Source organism: Mustela erminea, chromosome 2 (genome assembly GCF_009829155.1).
Source record: "Mustela erminea isolate mMusErm1 chromosome 2, mMusErm1.Pri, whole genome shotgun sequence".
NCBI classification, from domain to species: Eukaryota; Metazoa; Chordata; class Mammalia; order Carnivora; family Mustelidae; genus Mustela; species Mustela erminea.
Window position 1 is genome coordinate 78,007,401 of NC_045615.1, and position 26,474 is coordinate 78,033,874.

General features: G+C 33.4%; 1 protein-coding gene across 5 annotated transcripts in view; it reads left to right on the forward strand.

Annotated features, from left to right (window-relative positions):
- Positions 1-26,474, forward strand: part of KIAA1109 (KIAA1109 ortholog) — a 216,829-nt gene that overhangs the window by 119,232 nt on the left and 71,123 nt on the right. For 4 of the 5 annotated variants that reach the window (XM_032333325.1, XM_032333326.1, XM_032333328.1 and 1 more), the window contains exons 44-55: positions 792-1,011; positions 1,470-1,628; positions 3,402-3,577; positions 6,659-6,834; positions 10,992-11,698; positions 12,087-12,332; positions 12,802-12,895; positions 14,727-14,777; positions 17,788-17,994; positions 18,387-18,625; positions 22,879-23,123; positions 25,741-25,846. In XM_032333325.1, coding sequence (XP_032189216.1) covers positions 792-1,011; positions 1,470-1,628; positions 3,402-3,577; positions 6,659-6,834; positions 10,992-11,698; positions 12,087-12,332; positions 12,802-12,895; positions 14,727-14,777; positions 17,788-17,994; positions 18,387-18,625; positions 22,879-23,123; positions 25,741-25,846 — 2,626 coding nt within the window. The remainder of the gene's footprint in view (positions 1-791; positions 1,012-1,469; positions 1,629-3,401; positions 3,578-6,658; positions 6,835-10,991; positions 11,699-12,086; positions 12,333-12,801; positions 12,896-14,726; positions 14,778-17,787; positions 17,995-18,386; positions 18,626-22,878; positions 23,124-25,740; positions 25,847-26,474) is intronic. The other variant, XM_032333327.1, reaches the window with a different exon arrangement.

The following is a 26,474-nucleotide window of genomic DNA, read 5'->3' on the forward strand; positions in this document are numbered from 1 at the left end:
TAAAGCCTCTGCCTTCCACTCAGGTCATGATCCCAGGGTCCTAGGATCAAGCCCCACATCGGGCTCTCTGCTCAGCAGGGAGCCTGCTTCCCCCGCCACCCTGCCTGCTTCTCTACCTACTTGTGATCTCTGTCTGTCAAAAAAATAAATGAAATATTTAAATAAATAAATAAATAAATGAAATGAAATATTTAAAAAAAAGAAAGAAAGAAAAAGAACTCTACAAAGAATCTCACAGATTTTCATTATCAGGGTACCAATAAGAGTAGTATAGTATTAAGAATTTTGGGATCGATATCTTGCCACCAGACACACTCTTCAGATTTCAAAGGGAATTAATAATTCATTGTTAAAATAAGTGAATGATAATAAAGACTATCCTTTGTTTTGTACTGTAAAGTTTTTTTTTTAATTTTTATTTTTTATAAACATATATTTTTATCCCCCGGGTACAGGTATGTGAATCACCAGGTTTACACACGTCACAGCACTCACCATAGCACACACCCTCCCCAATGTCCATAACCCCACTCCCCTTCCCCCAACCCCCCTCCCCCCAGCAACCCTAGTTTGTTTTGTGAGATTAAGAGTCACTTATGGTTTGTCTCCCTGTACTGTAAAGTTTTAAAACACTTCTTTGTATATTTGAGATTCACCACAATCCTAGTAGGCACAATCTGTTTTGGTATTAATGTGAATAGTAACTAGCAGTAATAACAGTACTAGTTTGGTAGTTATTAGCAGTAGTTTTTATAAGCATAAGAAAGAGCCCTATGTTGTTCCTGTTGTAGGGTATTCACCCATATCATTCTTTGAGCTATACCAGTGGGGACACTGCCACAGATTCTCCTGTGCATGTTGGCCGTACTGGGATGCCAGTGAAGGAGAGTCCAAGGAAGGAGAGCCTACTCAGCTACCTGACTGGAAGCTTCCCAAGCTTGCACAATCTCCTAGAAGGGACTCCTCAAAGAAGTAGTGCAGCTGTAAAAAGCAGCTCCCTAACGAGAACAGGTACATCTTTGGTTTTGACAATTATAAGTTTACTTCTATTTGAGAATTAAAAAACAAAAAACAGAACATAAGTTTATTTTGCTTTATTCTTTGGTTGCATACCTAATCTGTATTTTATACCTCATCTTTGAAAAAGTATTTTGGGAAACTGTTCTCTTTGTAACTTGTTGGTGTCTTCATACTTTTAGTTTGCATTTCTAAATTGTAGCTTTGGATATTACTATCAACCTATTCATGGTATGGTATGATGTGTAAACCATCCAACTGTGAATTTTTTCTTGTTATATTAAAAATAAGTTATTTATTGGTGCCTCAGTATCCAAATACGAACATCATGCACTGAGTTTGAAAACATCTGCAAACAACAATTTAGTCTGACTTTTAAAAAATAATTACATAAATCACATTTTCTGCTTATTACATAAGAAATACTATACTCAATAAAATTTTATTTTCAGGAAATACAATGGCCACTGATATGTTATCTGAACATCCCTTGCTATCTGAGCCATCATCTGTGAGTTTCTATAATTGGATGTCAAATGCTGTGGGTAATCGTGGAAGTGTGGTACAAGAATCTCCTGTTACAAAATCCGCACACAATAGTCTTCCATCAGGTATTGAGTTATCATGTTATTTTGCTTAACTGTCTAAGGGACATATGTTAATTTTAACAAAATTCTATTTTTCACAGAATGGTCTAAACATCTCAGATGTTTAATACTGTTTAGTTGAAATTTGCCCATTTATGAAATGCTTTTGGTAATACTGAATTGAGAGAATTGTAAGCAGTCACTTGCTGTTCTTATGGAAAGACAGATATGTCAAATGTGAGATCCTATATAATTTAAAGAGTTTAAAATGTCCAGTTAATGTGGCTGACTTAATTTTCAAAATACCAAAAGGAGATTAATGAAAAAATGTGAAGAATATGGCATACTGTGCCTATAATATAGAAAATATGTTAGTTTATACAGATTCCGCTGAGATATAATAGCTTTCTTTTACTCTTACAGTTACTTAAATAATTAAGCCTAAAGGTGTACTAAGAAGAATAAAATAAGATTTTGCCTTTGAGGAGGCAATGAGGACAGTTTATTAATTTAAAATAATGCATATAAACAGCAAGAACACTGGCAGGGAATTCACCAAGAAATGTTAGTGGCTATCTGCAGAAACATAAGTGGTGCCACCCTTCATTTTCTGTTTTTTCTTTTTAGGGGTATTTTTCCAAATTTATTAGCTACATATAGTCTTTTCTTTCTTTCTTTTTTTTTTTTTTTAAGATACATATGTTCTTTAAAGAGAATTTTTTTTTTTAATTTATTTTTTATTTTTTTTTTATTTCCAGCATAACAGTATTCATTATTTTTGCACCACACCCCGTGCTCCATGCAATCCGTGCCCTCTATAATACCCACCACCTGGTACCCCAACCTCCCACCCCCCGTCCCTTCGACTATGGACTCTGAGAATTTTTTTAAAGAATATGTGTAGTAGACTTTGATCCTAGGTACTGAAGGCAGCTGAAATTAGCCCAGGTGATAACTATTTGCATCACTAGCAAATTCTATTCATATAGAAAATGTGATATTATGAAATGTGTTTATAAGTGACTACTCACTCAGTCCTTTGTTTGGCTGGTATGTGGATCACTCTTGAATCTGGTACTGATCCTAATTATGACTGCATTCTAATTCTTATCATTGGCTCTTAGTTGAAGAAGGTAGAAGGAGAGTGTTTCTGCCAGCTCCCAGAACTGTTCTAGCCCTAGTCTCACTACTGCAGTTTAAATTTTGAGAAAACCAGAAAAGAACATTTCATCTTTATCACAGATCCTATGCCTGGGGGAGTTAGAGGATAAAGGGAATACAGAGGGAAGAAATAGTGCCATTTTATTTTTGTTCTGCCTCAGAAAACATAATTGGGGAGAAATTTATATGTATTAAATCTGTGAATTTTGCCCTGCTGCTGTCTGTAACTCTGTGAATTTTGCCCTGCTGCTGTCTGTAACTCTGCTCCTCAGTGCAAAGCTGAATTTTGCCCTGCTGCTGTCTGTAACTCTGCTCCTCAGTGCAAAGCTGATGAGATAACAAATGCTTTTGAAAGATCTTCTGGTCAAAAAATTCTCTATTTGAACTGACTGGCTCTAATACAGACTCTATGAGGATGACTGATATTTTCTGAAATTTTAGTTTAAATTCATTTTTGTTATTAAATCATGTCTTTAAAATGACCAAAAAGTGGTGTGTTTCTTACCTTCATTCCATTTAAATGGTCTGGTAATACTGCTGTAATATGGGCTTCATAAGTTTACTTTGCTGTGCCCTTTTATGTTGTTTTTATTTCCTCATAATTCAAATTTTACTCTTGAACATTTACTCTGTTAGGTGTTGCACCCAATCTTCCTACAATACCCTCAGCCTCAGATTTCAATACCGTCTTATCTAGTGACCAGAATACTTTGGATGGAACACATTCTCAGCATAGCACTAGTCAGGATGATGTGGCAGGTGTAGAAGAAGCCAACCAAGGGTTTCCTGCTGTGCAGCTTGCTGATGCACAGGTGAGCCAGTCTGTTTGTCTGCAATTATATTAACTCCTCATTAGGTAATTCTTGGCAACTGGAACCATCCAGTCATATCCACCTTGGAATTCTGGTGAAAATCTTTTTTCTGTGCTTGTCTGTCTAAAGTCTTCATGCAAAAATGGAGGAGCCTTTTAAAAGTACATGGGTTAATTACAAATGCAAATTTAGCATCTACAGATAGATATGCATTAAACAGAAGAGTAGTATATAATTAGTTGTCCCATATAGTAACATTTTTGTTATATGGAGATACTATATGTTATATGGAGATACTATAGGTGTTATATAGAGACACTATAGGTGAAAAGATAAGTTATTGAAATAGTTCACATAAGTGGTAAATGAAGCTTTTAACTTAGATGGTTGTGGCTTTGATAAGGTAAAAATGGGAAAATATGGAGGTCTTATTCAATTGTTTAAATGTAAGAGTGGAGAGCAAAATCCTTTGAATTGTATATTTTAGTCTGAGTGATCACAAGGCAAGTGAGTGAGCGGGACCATGGGTATTAAGAGATGTTATTTTTTCAGGATGAGAGAGACTCCACCGTATTTGCATACTTAGGAGAAATTAGGAAGGTCCCGATCAGAAAAAAGAAAAAAAAGAAGGGTAAACTGATAGAGCAGGATTTAGAGAGGGATGAAGAGTGTTGGAATTTAGAGTCACTCACAGAGAAAGAGGTTTTAGACAGAAAAAATTACTTTTTTCCTCTGAGAAACTAAGAAGACAATAAGGACAGTTCACAGTTATAGAGATAAGTTTGCAGATTGATAGCTTCAATTTTCTCTTATAGTAGAAGGTAATTTATGTTAAGAAATGTGTCAGGCACTTTTAAATTTTCTTGAGATTTACTTCTCCAGTACATTGGAGTAGCTTTTAGAGACTTCATTTTTTTATTAAAAATAAATAATATAATAAAATAATAAATTAAAAAATAATTAATTAAAATTAAAAATAAAATAATTTATTTGATTTAAAAATAAATAAAATAAATAACCTTTTATTATTGTTTTGGCCTATAGATTACATTAATTATAGTTGTTAGCATTCAACACATATTTTTAGATTTTAAAATCTACTAGAAACAGGAATATTAAATAATTCAGTAAAATGCTCTGTAAGGTGATTTAGATATGTGTACAGGTTGGCATGAATAGGAAAGAGAGCTTACCATAGACTCCCTAAAAGGATTGCCAGATGTGCTGAGGGCCTCGTTAAGAGTTTAGGTTAGTGTTAGGGTACCAGTGAATGTCATTATATAATTTCCTTTCATTGTTCTAGCAGCTCAGATATAGGAGTATAAAAAGATTGATTCAAAGCAGATGTAGCAAGAGAAATAAGTGATAGGAAGTTGCTAAAATGACATTTAAGCCAAGATGGGGTGGGGGAAGAAGTCACATAACTTTGGAACTGAAGTGTTGGTTGAGTTATCTCCATGGTTAAAGAAGTCATTCAACATGATAAATTGGGATTTAAAAGAAAAAGAAGAAAGTAAGTTAAAAATCAAAGTTTCTAATAGGTATGGAGGATTAACAAGATGGCAGATAAATAAATGACAAACATTTAAAAAGTGGAGGATGGTTTGGACCTTGAAGAGGGAAAAGTTTTTCCCATTAGAATGAAAGGGGTAAAAAACAAGAAAGAATATCCCAAGCAAGTACATAAGGGAGAGGGAATTTCTCCCTAAGGTTCTACTCTAGTGTATAATTGTTGGAGTTTTCTGTTATAGGCCATTTGACCTTCATAAGAGTAGCCTGTCTTCCCAAGCACAAACAAATGAGATGACCTAGAGATAATTGAACATGTAGACTTAGGTCTTAATACATAAATGGTACCTATCCATTTTAATAGTATCATTTAACTTTCAGAAAAAGATCACTGAGATGTACAGTGAAAGGATTATAAGAGGTCCAATGGCAATACTGGATAGCACCTATATTTTGGATGTAGAAGGAAGAAAAGGAACTATACAGCAAAGAATAAGCAGAGTGATTATAGTGATCAACTGCTGAACACATATTAGTTGCTTCTCTTTGGGTTACCTCTTCATGACTACAAAATCAGTTAATAAGAGTGTAACCAGAGTGATCTATTTCCATAAGCTTGTATTCTACTTACAATGTAAAGGAAGGTTTTGGGTTTTTTTTTTTTTGTCAGAAAATAAGTGTTAAATGATACTATTTAAAGTGATACTATTTAAATATGATACTATTTAAAAAGAGGTCAGATGGTCATAATATTACATATGAAATATTTTTAATATTAACATAGGAAGGTGATAAATCATTCTAATATACCAGATTTTTATGGAAACACAGTGTATATTCATACCTTTTTTTTTTTTTAAGATTTTATTTATTTATTTGACTGACAGATCACAAGTAGGCAGAGAAGCAGGCAGAGGGAGAGGAAGAAGCAGGCTCCCTGTTGAGCAGAGAGCCTGATGTGGGGCTGGATCCCAGGACCCTGAGATCATGACCTGAGCCGAAGGCAGCAGCTTAACCCACTGAGCCACCAGGCGCCCCTATTCATACCTTTTTTATTTTTATTTATTTATTTATTTGGGACAGAGGGAGAGAGAGCGAGCGAGCACAGGCAGACAGAGAAGCAGGCAGAGACAGAGGGAGAAGCAGGCTCCCTGCAGAGCAAGGAGCCCGATGCGGGACTCGATCCCGGATGCTGGGATCATGACCTGAGCTGAAGGCAGCCGCCTAACCAACTGAGCCACTCAGGCATCCCTCATACCTTTTTTAAAAGCAAGACATAGAATGATTTAAATTAGTTCACAATTTTATTCTCCTTGTCCTTTCAGACACTTAGGCAGGAGGGAGGAATCTTTGTTCTTATGATTAATTTGAGGATGAGTTGCATGTAATGGGGGTTGAAAAATACTGTTAAGTTTTAAGTACAATTAGAGTTATATTTATTACACAAGTACTTTTTTTTGTCACAGTACAATACTGATATATGATATATGTATTAAGGTAGGGTAAGAAAAAAGGTGCAGTAAATGATGAATTATAAATTAAGCTAATTAATGAATGTGTTATGTCTTTTAGGTTGTTTTCAAACCTCTTCTCAGTCATACAGGGATTCAGTCACAGGATGCAATGCCACTCTGCTACCGAATGTACTTCGGAGAACACCTTTCATTTTCAGGGACTTTGGACTGCCTTAGAGCAGATATTGTGGATTCGGATACAGCCAAAGAGAGAAAAGGCAAAAGAGCAAGAAGGTGTCTTCTGTTATTGTTCTTTTTGTGTAGAATGTTGTATACAGGTTATAACATCTTTTTTAAACTTTATTTTCCTCTAATGCTAATGAGAGTAATTTTAATATCTAAAGTACATTTGTTACATATATCCTCAGAATTTGTTTACTGTTGCAGTAGCTGAATTTTTAGGATCTTATGCATTGTAATTTTACATATTTTACTTAAAATTATTCCTAACTTCCATTCTGAGTCAACTTGCAGTATTTCCTGTTAGAAACAGGATAGAAGTCATATTGAGAGTATGGCCATGAGAAACAAATACACAGGAATACTAAATGTAGCATGGTGAAAGTTAAGAACCATCTTTTATTGTCATTATTATCAGGGATAGTTCTTTAGTTTCGTTACTGTTTGAATAGGAGATATTATGCCCATAATAATATTTGATTAATCTTTTTGTGAACATTAAATTTTACTTTGCATGGGTCTTGCTGATGTAGCTAGGAATAGTAGAATATGGATATAGGTGGCAATTATGACAAAAGGTTTTTGCGACATTCTTGATTTCATCCAATTTAGGTTTTTGCAGGGTGGTAAATTAAAAGTAAAACGCACATGTATCACACATATAACTAAGTGAAATATGTTTTCCATTTGAAATATTCTATTTAAAATTTTAAATAATTTGACAAAGTAAGTTTAAACATTTTTATGGCAATTATTAATAAAAAATATAGCTTTCTCAAATTTTATTTCAGGTCTAGATATCCAAGGATTTTCTAATGACACGGGAACATGGAAATTACCTTGTCTTTTCTGTTAAATATAAAACAGTCACTGCTTTTCATAGTAGTGTCGCTCCATAAATTATGGCAATCTGAAGCACCACAAATGACCTTAATGATTATCAAGAGTAGTGGGGGAAAATTACCTTTGTTTTGTGATCTGGAAAAAATGTTTGTTAAAACTTTAAACATTCTATTACTGCTTATTATAAATGTGTAGGGAAGTGAAAAATATAGTAAAACTAATATACTTAGTACATTATAATTTAAAACATTAAAAACACTGAGAATTACAGTGTCCTACTTCACTCTAAAATTCTCATCAAAGGATAGTTTGAATAGCCCTTGCCGTCTTATTATATAACTTGCAATGCAAAAAGAGCATCCTTTATGTACCTTGGCATAATGCTATACTCCATTCTAAGTACTGCTGAGTTTCCAACACTTTTTCCTTTGTACTTTTAATGTAATAAAATAACATTATGAGTTCCTTCTACTATGAAATTTTTTGCCAGCATCACCTCTCTGGGATATTGTCATCCTTTTTTTTTTTTTAAGCGGCCACTTTCCTCTTTATGCCAGTAAGTTTGCCTTCACTGAGTTCCTCTAGCTGTATATCTATAGTTTCTAGAACAGTAGAAGTATCAACATTTCCGCAGTTTCTTCTATAACTCCATTTACTTTTATTTTAATTTCACCACTGGCATTATCATTTTTTTTGTTTTGTTACTGCATTTTTATCTTTGCTGTCCAGTTCCCTTTTGATTATCAATTTTTTTTAAATGTCATGTGGATTTATCATGAGGAGGCAACACAATTACAAGCTTTACCGTCTGTGCTTGAAATGAATAACAAATGTACATTGACCAATCACTGACATACGTAATGTGATTGATTAATGATCATGGTGTCCATCTGTTATTTACATAGTGATTTGTGGACTGAAGAGCTAGCAGCTAGTTTGTACTTGATGCAGTTATTTGCAATACATTTTAGTTTAAGATTTAAACCGTGTCATTAGGAAACTGTTGTTATGTAACTGAAATCCATTCACATTGGAATCATCAAATTCAGACTCCAAAACATTAATACAAACTTATACTCCCTAATTACAGTTAAAAGCTCTATGCTAAACTTGTATTTCTATTTTCAATAGCTGATTTTCATATATATGTATATATATATATATATATATATACACATACATATGCACAGTATATGTGTCATCAGTATATATAATTAATTTATATATAATTAGATTATATTTATTTAATAATTATAGTTAACAGCCTACTTATTGGCTTACTAAATGCTATATAATACTGTCTACCACAGGGGCGCCTGGGTGGCTCAGTGGGTTAAGCTGCTGCCTTCGTCTCAGGTCATGATCTCAGGGTCCTGGGATCGAGTCCCGCATCAGGCTCTCTGCTCAGCAGGGAGCCTGCTTCCTCCTCTCTCTCTCTCTGCCTGCCTCTCTGCCTACTTGTGATCTCTCTCTGTCAAATAAATAAATAAAATCTTTAAAAAAAAAAAAATACTGTCTACCACAAACTAGAACTTCATCTGACCATACTTTATGTTCTCAGAGAGGTTCTTTGAGTGACTTTGAACTTACTGCATTTGATCTAGCTGAACTTAACATTCCTTTTCTTTTTCTACTACTACATCAGTTCTGAGTACTCTACATTCTTATTACTGGTCCATGATTAGCTTTGATTTCTCAGATCTCCTATTTTTCCACCTTAAACTCTATTTGGAGATTTCTGTCACAGTACACTTTCCTGGTCATCAATTTCAGGTTTTTTCCCCCAACATTTGGAATGTTACTCATTCTGCTAGTTACTATACATTATTATTGGGTAATAATATGTGTAAACATACATATTTTCTTGTGTAAACCTATATATCCCATCCTGTAAAACCAGGATATTAAAATATTTAGCATAGGTTCTGGCATGTAGAAGTTCCTATTAACATTAGTTTCCTCATATCTTTGCTGTCCCTAGACAAGATAGTTGAACATAATAGGGACTTAATAAATATTTTTTTTTTTTTTTTTTTTTTTTTTTTTTTTTAGAGAAGCAGGCAGAGAGAGAGAGGGAAGCAGGCTCCCTGCTAAGCAGAGAGCCCGACGTGGGGCTCGATCCCAGGACCCTGGGATCATGACCCGAGCCGAAGGCAGAGGCTTTAACCCACTGAGCCACCCAGGCACCCTGGGACTTAATAAATATTTTTAAAATTTAATTTTAACTTTGACTCTGTGGTGCCCACGCCAGCTCTTTATCTGTCTGGCAACTTTTGTCATAAGTGACTGCTTCATTATATACCACTGTTTTTTCCTCCTTTTACTTGAATCTTCTCTCTTTGAGTCTTTCTTACTTCCTTCATGTTTTCAATTCTTGTTTTTGTGATTGTGGATTATTTTAATTTCTTTTGAGCCTTCTTTCTCCTGTCCATTCTACTTATCAAAATCCAGTCTTTCCTTCTTTAACTACAGGCTTAACAATGATTGTAGTCTTACTGTGAGTTTGTACATTTTCATGGATTATACTCCAAAGTAAGGTTTTTCTTAAAACAGTATTCATTAAAGAATTATTATTCTCTATAAAATCTTTAAGTTAAATTGCATCAAAGCTTCTGTTTCTTTTTTCTATTAGAAAAATTTGACCTACGTGACTATACATTCATATTGTACATGGAAGAAGAAGGAAAAAATAATATTTTTTTTCAATTTTGGTGGCTTGTAGTTTGTTGTTCTTGGCAGCTGGTTTACAGAAATCTGTGACAGTTTGGCTTTTAAGTATCAAAATTGCCTGTAATATTCCTATATGAAAATTTTCAGATAAGCAGGAGGATTTGCCCAAATAATTCTCATAGTTTTTTAATGTGCATTTTTCATTTTTTCCAGTTGTATTCCTCCCCACTTTCATTTTGGCAAAGTAAGCTAGTAGGGTTTTATTTTAAATAGCAAATTAATTTATATAAATGTAGTGAGATTAAATTTATAAACAATATATTTAACAGATGGGGAGAGGATGTTTAAGGGAGGCACCCTAATTAACCGATAATTAACTTTAAATTCCATTGGAGTATACTACCATATTGGCTAGGAAAAATATTTAATTACTTCACTGAAATAATTAATATAAATCTGATCTTACCTAGTCAGTTATGGAATAAGATCAAGAGGAAAGTTTTAAGGCCTAGTTTCCAACATATAAAAGGTTGGCCTCATGAGCAAATTCTAGTTGATCTCTTGCTTAAAATTATTTAAATGTTTTATAACATGTTTTACCTTAGAGGTTTCTTTGCTAACAAACTAATAAAGATTGTGCATCTCTGGGGAAAAGGAAATTAAGTCTTGACATTTTTTTCTTTTCTCCTCATTTTTAGGCAAGGTCATGTGAATCTTCCTCCACTTGAGTTCAAACCAGCATTAATGTTGGAAACCTTTAGCATCAGCGCTGTTGTAATGGAAAAGTCAGTGTGCACCCCTCAGAACTCTACCAGTGCTCTTTCTTTTCATGATCTCAACAAACGGTATTATAATACCTTTCACTGTAACTTTACTATTTCTTGTCAGTCAATAAGCCAGCATGTAGATATGGCTTTGGTTCGTCTTATTCATCAATTTAGTACAATGATAGATGACATCAAAGCAACACAGACTGACATTAAACTTAACAGATATACAGCTGGATCGGCTTCCCCAACACCTACCTTCAAAACCAGAAAACATCGGGATTTTCGCTCGTCTGACTTCAGCCGCAGTTCTAGAGGAAGTCTGAATGGTGGCAATAGAGTAAACAATGCAAAGAACAAACGGACCAACAATGAAAATAACAAAAAGGAATCTCGAAACAAAAATTCTTTAGGAAGATCTGAAAGAAGAACTTCAAAAGTGTCTAGGAAGGGTTCAAAAGATGTGGTGGACCATATGACTATTCACATGGATGACTCTGATTCAATTACAGTGTCAGAACAAAGTGAGCCTTCAGCTGAGTGCTGGCAGAATATGTATAAATTACTTAATTTCTATTCACTTATCTCTGATCCAACAGGAATATTGGAAAAGTCTTCAGAAACATTTGGACCAGCAGGTAATGTATATCTTTATATTTGAAAAATGTCTTTTTAGAACAGCAGTAATACTAAAATAGGTTGTTGATCGTGTTTTCTTAATGTTATAAGTAGATAATTGAAATGCCAAGAAAATTGTCAGTCATCCATGGAGAGAAGATAGTAATGGCAGTCAGATAATGCGCAACCCCATTTCCTGTCCTTCCATACACAGTTGATCTTAAAGATTCAGGCATACCTGCTTTCAAATATCTATTATTTTACTGTCAGTATGATCATGGGAAAATGTTGAAAAATTTAAAAAATCATTTTGGTGAGTAAGAGGGCTGGTTTGGCATATGAAGAAAGGTAAGATGGTGTTTGGGGTGTTCTTCGATTTCACATTCCATGTTTTGTTTCCTTTTAAAGGAGTTCGGAGCCCTACAGAGCCGACATGTAAAGTTGTGTTTGAGAATGAACAAGACAGTAATAGTTTGACTAAGACACAGAGGAAACGTAGCTTGGTGACTTCTGAACCTCAGCATGTTACTCTAATAGTGTTTGGGATTGGCATGGTGAACCGCACACACCTGGAGGCGGACATTGGGGGGCTAACAATGGAATCAGAACTCAAGAGGATCCATGGTAGCTTTACACTTAAGGAAAAAATGAAAGGTAGGATGATGTTCTAACACTGTAGTTCTGCTTTTCTGAAAAAAGCCAATGCCACGTCTCTAAAATTCCTACTTGGCAGTTTTTCTTCAAAAAATGAACTTTCCCATTAATATGGATCAGGAATGCTGCTTTATATAGTTTCTTTTCCTATTTTTTAAAATTTTCCATGTTTTCTATACCAAGTATTACTTCTGAGATTTAAAGTGCTATTAGGCTATTTAATACATGAATGGCATATTAAACTATATTTTTCATTATTCCAATTTGACATATAAGATGTATATATAAATATATGATGCATAGAAATAAAAAATTTTTAAGTAGTTCAGAAATAATTTAAGTTTTATTATAAATAAAACTTTTGAATTATCTTTTATCAATGAATGTATTGTGGATAAAATGCAACTTTAATACAAAGTACAATATTTTATTTCCAGGTTTCACATAATTCTTTTTTCTTACTTTTAAGATGTTTTACATCAAAAGATGACTGAGACGTGTGCCACTGCTCATATTGGTGGGGTTAATATTGTGCTGCTTGAAGGGATTACACCAAATATACAGTGAGTGTGTCAATTTTTATTACTTTCTTAAAACTGTTTATTACAGTTTTACAGAAAACTTAAAATTCATTGGATGAATCCCATACATACTGAGTTTTGAGATGTGTATACATTATGTTACCAGATACTATAGTTCTGTCATTAAGAATATCACCAAGTGAAATGTTTTCAGAAAAATTTTTTCCCTTTCTACAATTGGTTTACCCCCGCACCCCTCAAAAAAATTGACTCCAGGAACACTGTAAGATCATATAACAAAAAATTATTATAATGCAAACTTCAGTTAAACATACAACATGCAAAAGCTTACATAATTCAAATAGTTAAAAATTTTAGTCAAAGAATACAGACTGCCTCTTGATTTTAGGTTAAGTAATCATTACTCAAATTCATGCTGGGCTTTACTATATCTTGCCATTTTTCATTTAAAGAATTTAATAATAAGGCCTATGAGATTCTTAAAATAATATAGGTAGTCTTTAATAGTGAGTATACCATACCTTATCACTTTTATTTTGATTCTTTGCTCTTAACCTTTTCTTTTTAAGTCCTCCTCTTAGATCTGTTCTGAATTGAATTTAACCATTGGCTTTTGTTCATATGCTTGGGAGCATATATCTTAATTCCTAACTTCCTTTCATTGGAGCAGCTTTGATAATTTAGGTCTGATTTTGAGAATATGCTGTTTCTTAATGTTATAACTAGTTAATATTCTGTCATCTTATAGTGAATCTGTCATACTAAATACTGACTAAATAGAAGATTTTGTTCACCTGCATAAAAATTAAGTATTAATCTTGTATGGACTAGTGACAGTTCTATTCATATTTTAAACATGGGTGATGTGATAACTGTCTTAGAGAACATTTCCTTGAAATTGTTCATTGAGGCTTGTGGTGTGGTTTGGAACTGTAAACCTAGATCCAAAGAGTTTATTTCATAATAGCTGCCTACATGGTCCAGATCACATTTCCTAAGCAGTCTGGAAAGATGAGGAAATTATAGTAGTTATGACAGACAAGATATTTTCTGATAATTCAGTGTGGGAGTAGGGGGATTATGATGCAGTAATTGCAGTCCTGACAAGGACCTTTTGTGAGCCAGGAGCCTCACATAGATTTAATCCTAATCCGAATCCTGTGAACTGGGGTGGTTTTATCCCACTTTACAGAGCAATAAATTGAGATTTGGAAAGATAAAAGTGTGTGTCTAAAATACTTAAAATCCTACAGTCAGAATTGTTGTCTGAACCTATGCTTCTGCTAAATGTCACTGCACACCTTCAGTTCCATGGTTCCATCACTGGCTCTAAATTGAAAGTACCATGGCTACTTTAACTTTTGCAGCAAGTAAAACAAATTTCTCTAGTTGTCTCAGGTGTCATATTTCCTCTTTCCTCTTGAACCTTTTATCTCTATTATCTGTTATCTCTTAAGGGCTTCAAATACTCTCTAGACTTGCAAAACATAATATTTATAAAACAGATTTTTAAAAAGTATTACATAGTTATATTTCTTGCCTTTGGGAAAAAAAAAAGTAAAGCTCCCTTAACTTTTTTTGTGGAAAAATAAAAGTTATTTAATTATTCAGTGCCAAAGTCTAGTAGTGTTAAGATGTTCTGGATTTATTCTTTGGTTTTTCATTTCTGATTTCAGTTAAAAGGAAATGAATCTAAAAAAAAAAAAATTGAGAAGTTTCTTTGAGGGAAAATTTTAAAAGTGGGAAATAAGAAAAGCATTCCAAATGATTGATCATACTGTACTAATTTATGTATGAATGTTTATTTGCTTTCTTTTTGTTTTCCTGCTTTCTCTTGAATCTTCATCTGTAGACTGGAGGATTTTCCTACATCTCCTACAAGCACAGCCAAACAAGAGTTTCTGTATGTCATATTATTTTTTTCCCCATGGGCATTGTGATTAACATAGTATTAAATAGTTTTAAAGAAATATTTAGATTATCTGCATGGCTGTGAATGTATGTAGTTGTTATTTTGTAGCTCTAATGTAGATCCTTTTATAGATTAAAGTTTACTGACATTCAAGGAACACACAGTGGTAAGGGCTACCTTTTGATAATTCACACTTTGTTTTGTTGAAAGATTTTAACACTAGTTATGTGTTGCTTGTACTTTTTTAAAGATACCTCACTGTTAAGATTTATATTATCATAAATCCCTCTTAACATCTGATGTGATAATAGAAACTAAAAAGTTTCACTTGTGTATGAGTTTTCACTAATTACAAAAATAATTATTAACAACTTAATATATGAAAGCATTGACACATCTTAACTATATAGTTTTATTAAGATGAAGAAAGTTAAAAGAAAAATAAGATGAGAGTTTACTACTCTGTTGACAGATTTTATGTATGACTTACTATATGCGCTTTTATATTTTGAGTGGCTTGATTTGACCCAAATATATCTGATATTTTGTGGTAGTGATCCATACTGAATGTCAGTAATTTAAATATCCGTTACATGAGTCTTGCATGGAGGTGGAGATAGAGTAGAGATAACGAAGTCCCAGAGTAAATCCTCATATTACTCAGTTTATAGAATAGTGAAGGATGGGGCCTGCATTTAAGACTCTGTAGCCTGGACTCAGGAAGTAAAAGAAGATGGGGAAAAAGTACTTGCCTCATTAGGCACTATAGTCATTGTAGCTGATCACAGTAGATCTATCAGAACTTTGTGAGGGTAAAATACCACTTTCAATGAATTCTTTAACAAGATTGTTTGGTCACTTGCCATGAAGTTTTTGTGTATATGAGGCATGTCTAGGGTGCTACATGTTGTTACAGTCATTTCTTCAGAGAGATTTTGACCACTTCTTTCTTGTGTAAAAGTCTTATATACACTACATACTGTAGGACCTATATTAAGTGACAACTCTCTTCAAGAATGAAATTATGAATAGGTAACTCACCTAGCAGCTTGTAAACTTTAATTCTTCATTCTGGTTCTCCTTATGTCTTTAACATGCATAGTTTGACAGGAATTAATGTTAATCAGACATCCTCTGTAGTTTTTAGCCTAGTTTGATCAGGATAGGTCTATCATGTTGTCCAGCTAGAAGAACACTCACATTGTAGTGGTAGGCATCGTTTATACAGACTACAGTGTGAATGGGACCCTCTGGTCCTGGACCGCACAACACCTGAAGTCCTTAACATAAGAATTTTCAGTGGAGATATCATAGTAGGATCCAATGTAAGAGAGCAGTCAGCCCCATTAGCTTTCCATTTTTACTTTTGCTGTATACCTGAAATTCCAGTGTGTTATATGTATGGTTATATAAATGAAATTAATATTTAAGCAGACTTCTATAGATTATAAAGGTAAAAAACAGTGAGATAGGTATAGAATTTTACTGTTGTGACAACAAGATAGAGTTCTTTGTATATTTAGTTTCATTCAGTAGATGGATACTGTTCACAAGTAAAAAGTTATTTGCATTTTAGCACCATCTGAGTGTTCTGGCTTATGTTGAAATTGAATTTAAAATGAAATCTCATTTATGACAAAAGTAGCTTTATTTATGATAATGTTTAAGAAAAGATACCAAATTCAATAACTAGTCAGTATCCCCGAATCTACTTTTATGCTGGTTAGACCAATTTCATAGATGACTTTTTTTTTCTAGTCAGTGGATAGTCTCTGAAAAACAGTTGCCTTTGTAGAAGAAAGCCATATAGTTCTCCAGTAATTTTTTAAAATTTTATGTAATACTTGGATTTCATTGTTTGTAAATAATCAACACCTCTGATAGAGCCATTATTACGCTTCTCAGGGTTTATTTTAATATAAGTTAAATGTGATAAATTGATTGCTTAGATCCTTGAGACTATAAATAAATTCTCAGCTAATCCTCTGCAGTCTAAATAGAGATAAATGTATGTGAACCGACCTGTAGTTAATATGAAATTTGCATTTTATATGTTGTTTGGCTAAAGCTATTTATTTTCAAGAATCCTTTGCCCATTTGAAAGATAATATTTATGTTTGAAGCTATTCTTTTACTAACTGGGCCCTCTGTGGCACAGTTCATTGACATGAACCTTTGCATTCTATGCATGAAAACTGCTTCATCATGGCTTCTGCATACATCACACATTGTCTGTGGAATTCCACAGCTATAGTGGAGGGAGTCATTCCTCTGCTCTACTTCTTTCTGCTTATTGTTTCACAAAATTCAATAAGTGCCACCATGCTCAATGAACTGTTGTAGGCATTTTAAGCGAGAAAAGAAATCAAGAAAGATAGTATCTCTGCTTTATGTCTATATCAGTAAACCTTACTAATTTTTAACTAAGTAGTAGTTGCTTATCATGAAATGGACTTCTAACATTTCTTTGAGACTTGTTGAAAATTTTAAAAAATGGAAAAGACAAGTTAAATTTCTTCCTTCTTGTTAATTTCTTCTACCATATTAGATGATTGATGAATTCCTTTGATTAGATTCTAAGAAGTATAGTGAGTATTTTGTTAGATATTCAGCATCTATGCTTTCTTAGTGGTTACACATATCCCTAAAAGAAGCTGGGGCCAAAAAGAGGAGTTCTGAATGGAGGAAAAATAAAGATGGAATTTTGTGTGTTGTATACATGTAGTATGTCAGTGTTCATTCTTTTATTTATAAGCACATACATGTTTTCTTCCATAAACTCTGTTAAGATGTAGAATGGTTTTCAATGAAAATAATATAAAATAAATATATTTCAATGTTTTTATAAAATATTTCCTCAATATATGATTTAAATGCATGAAAAATCTTAAGTCATTTAGTTCATTGAATGATTTAAAAGCATTGTCTTACTCTGAAAATACTTTTTCAACATTACTCTTTACTTGGCTGTCTTTTAATGCTCCTCCTTCTTTATTAATAGAACTGTAGTGAAATGTAGTATTGCCAAGTCACAAGCCCTTTACAGTGCTCAGAGAGGGTTGAAGACTAACAATGCTGCCGTGTTCAAAGTAGGAGCTATCAGCATCAACATTCCCCAGCACCCTGCCACCTTACATAGCATGATGGTTCGAAGTTCCCACCAACTATCTAAGCAGATCTCAGATCTTATCAGACAGCCTTCTACAGCGTAAGTTATTTCTTCAAGTTCTCTGGTTCTATGTAATACTTTAAATTGGTCTTTGGTGTGTTAACAGTAGTTTAGAGGAAGTAGTAAAGTGCACAATGCTTAAGTCGTAGAATTTGAAATCAAACATGAGTCTTAACTCTAGTTTCAAATTAACGATATGATTGGCCTTGACAGTATAATATTCATTTGTATTTTTATTATTTCTTGTTTACTTTTCTAGATCATCATTTTTCTGTGGCTTTTTTTTAGGAAGTCTTAAGGTGGTCTGGTATTAGAAGACCTCTGTATACAGTTAATTTTCACTATTTTTCATTATGAATTCTAGTAATTTCATAGAATAATATGGTGGCTGTTCTAATTACATATTTTTAAGTGATTTTTTTGTTTTATAGCCCACAGCCTATGAAAGAAGATATTGCAACACCCCTACCTTCTGAAAAAACTCCAACAAGTGTTAATCAAACTCCTATCGAAACAAATGAATTTCCTCAGTTACCTGAAGGTTTAGAAAAGAAGCCCATTGTTCTTAAATTCAGTGCCATGTTAGATGGTATAGCCATTGGAGCAGCACTTTTACCATCTCTGAAAGCAGAATACAAAATGGGAAGAATGAGAAGTCATGGGATGACAGGTAACAATGAATTCAGTCTCTTAAAATTTATGATTGGTTTGAAAAATTAGTAATATTTTGATGAAAAGTACATTTTGTTTTGAAGATATTATAGTAAAATTTAAATAATTTTAATGAGAACACTTTTAAATTTCATTAATGATGTTCTTCAGTCAGGTAAAAAATACCAGTTACATATTCCTTGAATGGCCAACAGGGACCCTTTTTCTATTTGAACTCTTCAGAGCTATTCAACTATTGAGGCCATTTCTAATCAAACTTAAGTTAAATCAATTTCCACATTTGTTCATTTCTTTATAGTCTGAATAGCTTGGTTTATTTTCTCATTGGTGAATTGAGTGCAAATCAGAGGTTATTTGGCTTCTTCAAAATAGCTACTTTTATAAGATATTGTGATCCTTCTATATTCTCTCCAAAAATTTTTTGCTGCTATATTTTTATTCTGGAACTTACCATATATAAAAAGCATGTAAATTATATACACATAGTTTCAAGAATAATTAACGGTGACCTTACCAACCAATTACACAAACTAAGAATGAAAACATTACCAGTACTGTGAAGGCTCCTTTAGAGAATATTATCATTACCAGATTTTCTTCAAGACTCTTAATGGAATAACCACTAACATTAATTTTGTCTTACCCATTCCTTTGCTTTTCTCTATAGTTTTACCATGTATGTATATGCTCATAAATGGCTTATGTTTTGAACTTTATTTGTATGAACTCCCACTAATATATTTTTTTAATTGGAAAATTTTTGCTATACATTTTGCTTGAGATTCATCTGTTCATTCATGTATCTGTGGTTCATTCAATTTTCACCGATACCTAATAGTCCGTTAAGTGATTATATTACAACTTAGCTACTCTACTGTCAATGGATCTTTGGCTCATTTTATATTTTTGCTATTACAGTTCTCACATACATCTCTTAGTACATATGCATGAGTTTCTCGATATTTACTTAAGAGTGGTACCGCTAGATTGTAGGGTAAATGCATCCTCAATTTTATTAGAAAGTACAAAACTGTTTCCCAAAGTACTTGTGTTCACCAGTATTCACTGTCCTTCCTGTATTAGATAAGAATTCCCATTATTGCACATCCTTGTCAACAATTGGTATATTCTCACTTTTAAATTTTTGCTTTGTGTGGTAGATGTGGAATGGTATTTTACTGCAATGTTAATTTATATTTCTTTAAGCTGATTTTTTATTAAGATATTCTTATATGTTTTCTTTTATGAAGTGCCTGTTGATGGTTATTGTTTTTTGCCCATTTTACCATTGAATCATTTGTATTTTTTTTTTTTTTGTCCACAGGAATTCTTTATATGTTTTATGTTATCCTTCTAATATTATAACATACATTTTCATCTCATTAGAGGCTTATTTCACTTTATTGTCTTTTGAACAATAAATTCTTAATTTTAAAGTAATTGAATTACCAGTATTTTCTTGGGTGATATGTATTTTTATATCTTAAAGAATACCTTATCTTCTCAGGATTATGAAGCTATTCTCTTATGTTTTCTGTTAAATGTTTTTTAATGTTTCTTTTTAAGTTTTTAGTCTATATGGAATTATTTTTTTCTTTAATTTGACGTGCATTTGTCTAATCAGTTACTGCACCATCAGTTACTGACTGATCTGTCCTTTTTTTCCGTTGATACATAGTCCATTATTGTTATCTCTAAAGTGCTGATATATGTTGGGTCTGTTTCAAAGTTCTTTATTATGCTTCATTGTCCTATTTGCACCACCTATTTACAGTCTCATATTGCTATCTGACATTCCCTTTTTAAGGAGTTATCTTGGTTATTTTTAATTATTCCTTCATCTTCATTTTAGAAGTCAGTTTGTCAAGTTCTTTGAAGAAGCCTATTTGGATTCTTACAAGGATTTTATTAAATCCATAGATTTACTTGGGGAGAATTGAGAATATAAGATTCTGTTTACTTGACAGAGAGCACAAGCAGGGTGAGTGGCAGGCAGAGGGAGATTAAGAGGGAGAAACAGGCTCCCGCTGAGCAGGGAGCCCAGTGTGGGGCTCTATCCCAAATCACAGCCTGAGCCTGAGTCAAAGTCAGATGTTTAATCCAGGCAGAGAATTGACAATATGGATTAATACTGAGAATTGATATTGTCTCTTTAGGTCTTCTCCAGTGTTTTTCTACAAAATTTATAATAAAATATTTAAACCTAATGTTTTTGTGCCTCTGTTACAAAATAAAATTATTTGCATAAATTCCTAGGTACCTTATGTTATTGTTATTGTTTAGTTAGTACAAATGGGATATTTTGTAAAATGGCATTTTCTAATCTGGTGGTAAGATGTACAAATGCGCTTGATCCTTACTAGAAAGAGAAGCATTATGAAGGGAGTTTCCAGATTTAGCAGTCAGAAGTATTAGGCCTTCAGCTGTTGGGTTGACAATAAATTGGGCTCATCTTGGCCATTTTTTCAGGGCATCCATGTAATATAAGATTCAACAAAGACAGTAGGTCAAAAGCCAAACAGGCAGTTGGAACTAGGAAGATATGAATATTTAGGAGCAAAGTAAATGTAGTATCAAACATCCAGACAGATAGGAACACATAGTTCTTCTCGAAATGAAGAAAAGGGACAAAAATAGCAACAGAATGACTATACTAGTGATGAGGGATGACCTGAGGCCTAGGATTACTTCAGTCTTGATGTTTGTACTTGGTAATGCTGGTGGTAGTAGTAGAAATGGTAATTACTGTGGTAGCCACCACCTTTTCATCCTGCAAGTGATAGTCACTGAGTTGCCTAGTTGGAAGTTAGTAAGAAGTTAAAGCAGTCATGATCTGTCTGGTCACTCACAGTTGTATACAACATTTGGTGAAGGAACTTTTTTCTGTTTATGCCTAACTCATTTCAAGTATAAACATTATTATATAGCTAGTGAATATAGTGAATGTAATATATGAGTGATCTTTTACTAGTATTTTAAAAAAAGAAAATTATTTCTGACACAATTGAGAGTACTAAGCATATTTGTTAAAGTATAATATGTATATAGGCAAAATAGACTAATGATGTTTGAGTGGAGAGAATTGGTAATGTATAGAACAGTTTAAGACTTAATCTCAGGAGGGGCGCCTGGGTGGCTCAGTGGGTTAAGCCGCTGCCTTCGGCTCAGGTCATGATCTCAGGGTCCTGGGATCGAGTCCCGCGTCGGGCTCTCTGCTCAGCAGGGAGCCTGCTTCCTCCTCTCTCTCTCTCTCTGCCTGCCTCTCTGCCTACTTGTGATCTCTCTCTGTCAAATAAATAAATAAATAAATAAATAAAAATCTTTAAAAAAAAAAAAAAGACTTAATCTCAGGAAACAAACTGAGGGTTGCTGGCGGGGAGTGGTGTGGGAGGGTTGGGATGGCTGGGTTATGGACACTGGGGAGGGTATATGGTATGGTGAGTGCTGTGAATTGTGTAAGACTGATGAATCACAGTCCTGTACTCCTGAAACAAATAATACAGTATATGTTAAAAAAGAACAGTGTAAGACTTTGTTGGTTGCAAAGGAGCATGTGTGTATACATTACACAGTATATACAATGGGTGATAATAGATCTTGATTTTAACAAGGCTTTTTCTACTCCTTAATACCTTCATAAATAGCTGGAGAAATATGGCTTGAATAATAATGTAGATTGTATATTTATAATTATTTGAACAATTGCATGCCAAATTATTGATTTACGTGTTTAGAACCAGCAGTAGTTTTAGTAAACTGAAACTCATAACATATCCTTATTTGGTATATGGTCCTGTTAATAATTATTGTTAAGGTCAAAAATATATGTGTTGGCATAATTTTATACCTGGTGAATATTTTCAGTGAGTACGAAGATTTGATAGTTTTCACTGAATCAGTGACAGGAGCCTAGCTGTTAGGTGCTGACTTCTCTGCTAATAAAGCAGAATGAATGTGAATATGGATGAGAATTTTTTTACACTTAATTTCTCTTGTTATAACTCTTCTGTGATAAGGACAGTTTCTTTCTGTTCTACCTTCTGTGAAATAAAGATCATTAGTAGGTGTTTCTCTGGCACTTTGTAGGCTTAGTAAATAATACTTTCTGGCTTAATAATACTGACTATCAAATCCATGCATATATATAAGGATTTGTTTTATTTGGGATATGAATGCATTTTTATAGAAATCATTTTTTGAACAAAGGAGTGAATGAGCACTGAACAAAGTAACTTTTCTTATGTCTTACAGGTGCACAGACAAGGTTTACATTTGAGCTGCCAAATCACAGATTACGTTTTACTTCAAAAGTTTCTGCCACAGATATGTCAACCATTCCTCCTTCTGCCAGCCTCAACCTTCCTCCTGTTACTATGTCAGGGAAATACATAATGGAAGAACATGATAGTTATTCAGATCAGGTGTGGAGTATTGATGAACTACCTTCTAAACAAGGGTACTATTTACAGGGAAATTATCTACGTTGTGTGGCAGAAGTAAGTACTTTTTAATTCCTTTATGCTTTGTCATTTAGGAGGCTTGAAGCTTTAGGTCTAACTTTCAAGACAGATCATTAAGTCATTTATTCTTATAGAATTTTATACCAAATCTGGGGTATGTGTATGTACACATGTGTGTATATTTCTCTCTATAGTTTCATGTAAATATGCTTTTTTTATTAGTCATCTTTGAATTTGTATTTCTTACATTAGGTTTTATATCTTTCTTGTTAATACTTTATGGTTCATTTGGTTATAAAAAAGCTAATAGCACTTATATGCATTGACTTGTATAATACTTCAATCAATCCTAAGAGGCATATATATTTGTTCTCATTTTGTAAGTGAAAAAACTGAGGTTTCAGGTTACATGATTCTTCAGGAAGACACAATCTTTTTTTCATATTTATTAACAATCTAAAGGTCATACAAATAAAATAATTACAGTTGAATTCAGACTAATTTCTTTACTAAGGGAAGTTGAAAACCAGCACACATGATTCAGTCATTATTTTTTCACTTTATATTGTTATAACTGTGATAAGTTTAAAAAACCTTCTGATAAATGTTTTTTACTTGATTTGTGGTAAGCAAGTCATCTGTTATTATGCTAATTTAATACAGCAGAAAGTTAAAGCTGAAGGGAAATAAATAACTTTCCCTAAATCTTTCCACAGTCCAGATGAGCAATGTAGAATTCTTACACAGTGTGGGTCTCAGCTTTCTTTGTCAGTTTGTCAGAAACAATTGCAACGTTATCAAAAAGCAATTTTCTAACTATTTCTTTTGTAAGTTTTATTCGCTAGAATGTAAAGCATCTGTGAGAATGCTGTTCGAGTTCTTTGCTAGAAATATTAGAGCTATGGGAGATATTTAAGTTTGGTTTATCTTCTTTAGACTCTGCTTAACCTGCCACCTCTCTAAGGGTTAGGATTTCTTTATGTGAAAAATGAGTATACAAAAGAAATAGTGTATAAAATTCTAGAAGTCAGGTATTTATTTAAAAGGTAGATTATAAAGCATATTTTGTTTGTGCTTTCTATTCTGAAAAAGAAGTGCTTCAAACTCTAGCAATACTATTCTTAATGCCTCATTTGACAGAAAATAAAACAAATCCGATGCAGTATGTTGCATAATTCCTTACTAATATTGGCTATTAGTGAGGTATAAAGTTTGTAATTGGGGAAGAACACTATCCCAGATTTGCTAAGAATACAAACTCTTGAAAGAATCTAAAGTTGCATTCCTCAGACAGTTGCCTGTTTCACTATGGCTTAAAATAAATACACATGAAAATCATCTTAGCCCATTCTGTACTACTATACAAAATAAAAAGTGACTGGTACAACTTAGACTTTATGTGAATTCTCATTTAAGTAAAGACTACTAAATCTATTTTGCTTTCTTAATTTTTTTTTAGCCTGAATATATGTGGTGTAATAAAGTACACAATCACAGTGAGATATACTTGTCTTTTTAAAAATTTTTTAAATTTCTTTTCAGTGTACCAGAATTCATTGTTTATGCACCACACCCAGTGTTCCATACAATACGTGCCCTCCATAATACCCACCACCAGGTGCACCCGAACTTCCATCCCCCACCCCTTCAAAACCCTCATATTGTTTTTCAGAGTCCATAGTCTCTCATGGTTCGTCTCCGCCTCCACTTTCCCCCAACTCCCATCTCCTTTCCATCTCTCCCGTGTCCTCCATGTTATTTGTTATGCTCCACAAATAAGTGAAACCATATGATAATTGACTCTCTCTGCTTGACTTATTTCACTCAGCATAATCTCTTCCAGTCCCTTCCATGTTGATGCAAAAGTTGAGTATTCATCCTTTCTGATGGAGGCATAATACTCCATAGTGTATATGGACCACGTCTTCCTTATCCATTCGTCCGTTGAAGGGCATCTTGGTTCTTTCCACAGTTTGGCAACTGTGGCCATTGCTGCTAACAAAGTGGCAAGTCTAAAGCATTTGTCTTACTCATAAGGGTGTTTCAGCTTATCTTTACTATAATACTCAGCTTCAGTTCTTCCCAGAAATCTTACATTTTATACTAATTATAGAGATGTATCAAAGCTGGTTGAATATATCTGATTTGCTATTTCATGCGAATGTTAGCCTCATAAGAGCCATGATTTTGTTGTTTTTATTCACAGCTAAGTCCTTAACATCTAATGATGTACAAAGTAGATGGTCCTTATTTGAATGTGCAAATAAATTTACTTTCATGGGTAATGATACTTGTCCATGGTTCTACCACTAACTATAATAGTAGTCATTGAAAATAAAAAGTACTCTAGACAAAATTTCAGTTTTGAGATTAGCAGGTTACATAAAGTATAAATTTCATTCACTCTCAAAAGGTAGAAAAAAGATACTTTATTAGCTCCTGTTATTAAAAAAAAAATTAAGGAATGGCCCATAATAATGTCAGACCAGTGGATATTGGGCGATCTGAATATTTTTTTATCCTTTTTTTCAAATAATATATCAATAGTTCATTGTTTTTCTTCAGAGTTTGGGATGACCTATGTGAGCAAAAGAGGTATTTACAACAAATATAGTGAGTATTGTTAATCTAATATTCTGATTTTGCTTGGCAGGTTGGTTCCTTTGAACATAATCTCACAACTGATCTTCTAAACCATTTGGTATTTGTACAGAAAGTGTTCATGAAGGAAGTTAATGAAGTAATACAGAAAGTTTCTGGTAAGATAATCTGGTACCTTGTAATATAGAGTTTAGAGCAGATTTTTATTCTCAATGGGTCCATGGTGTTTCATTTATCTGTGGTATGAGTATTGATCCTATCATTTAGATATAGTTTTTGAGTAACTCCCTAAAACTCTGCATTCCTTTTTTGGCTTTTCCACCTACAGATTCTTTTGCTTATTATTTTGTCATTGTATAATGTATACATTTACGATTTATAAATTTTGCAAAGCTCCTTTATGCTTCTTCCCCACCCCCACAAGAAGAGCTAACAGTGTATGTCTGTTAACCAAACTAATATTACTCATTTGGGAGCAAGATTTAGATCAAAATAAGATTTTAACTTTATACCATATGATGACTCTGCTTGTTACCCAGTAAATCATCTGTGGCAACCCTTATATTGTTACTATGCATCAAGAGTAGATTACAGTTTGGATACCTTTTATTTCTCTTTGTTGTCTGATGGCTGTTGCTAGGACTTCTAATACTATGTTGAACAAGAGTGGTGAGAGTGGGCATCCTTGTCATGTTCCCTGATCTCAACGGGAAGGCTGCAAGCTTTTTCCCCATTGAGGATGATATTTGCTGTGGGTCTTTCATAGATAGATTTGATGAAGTTCAG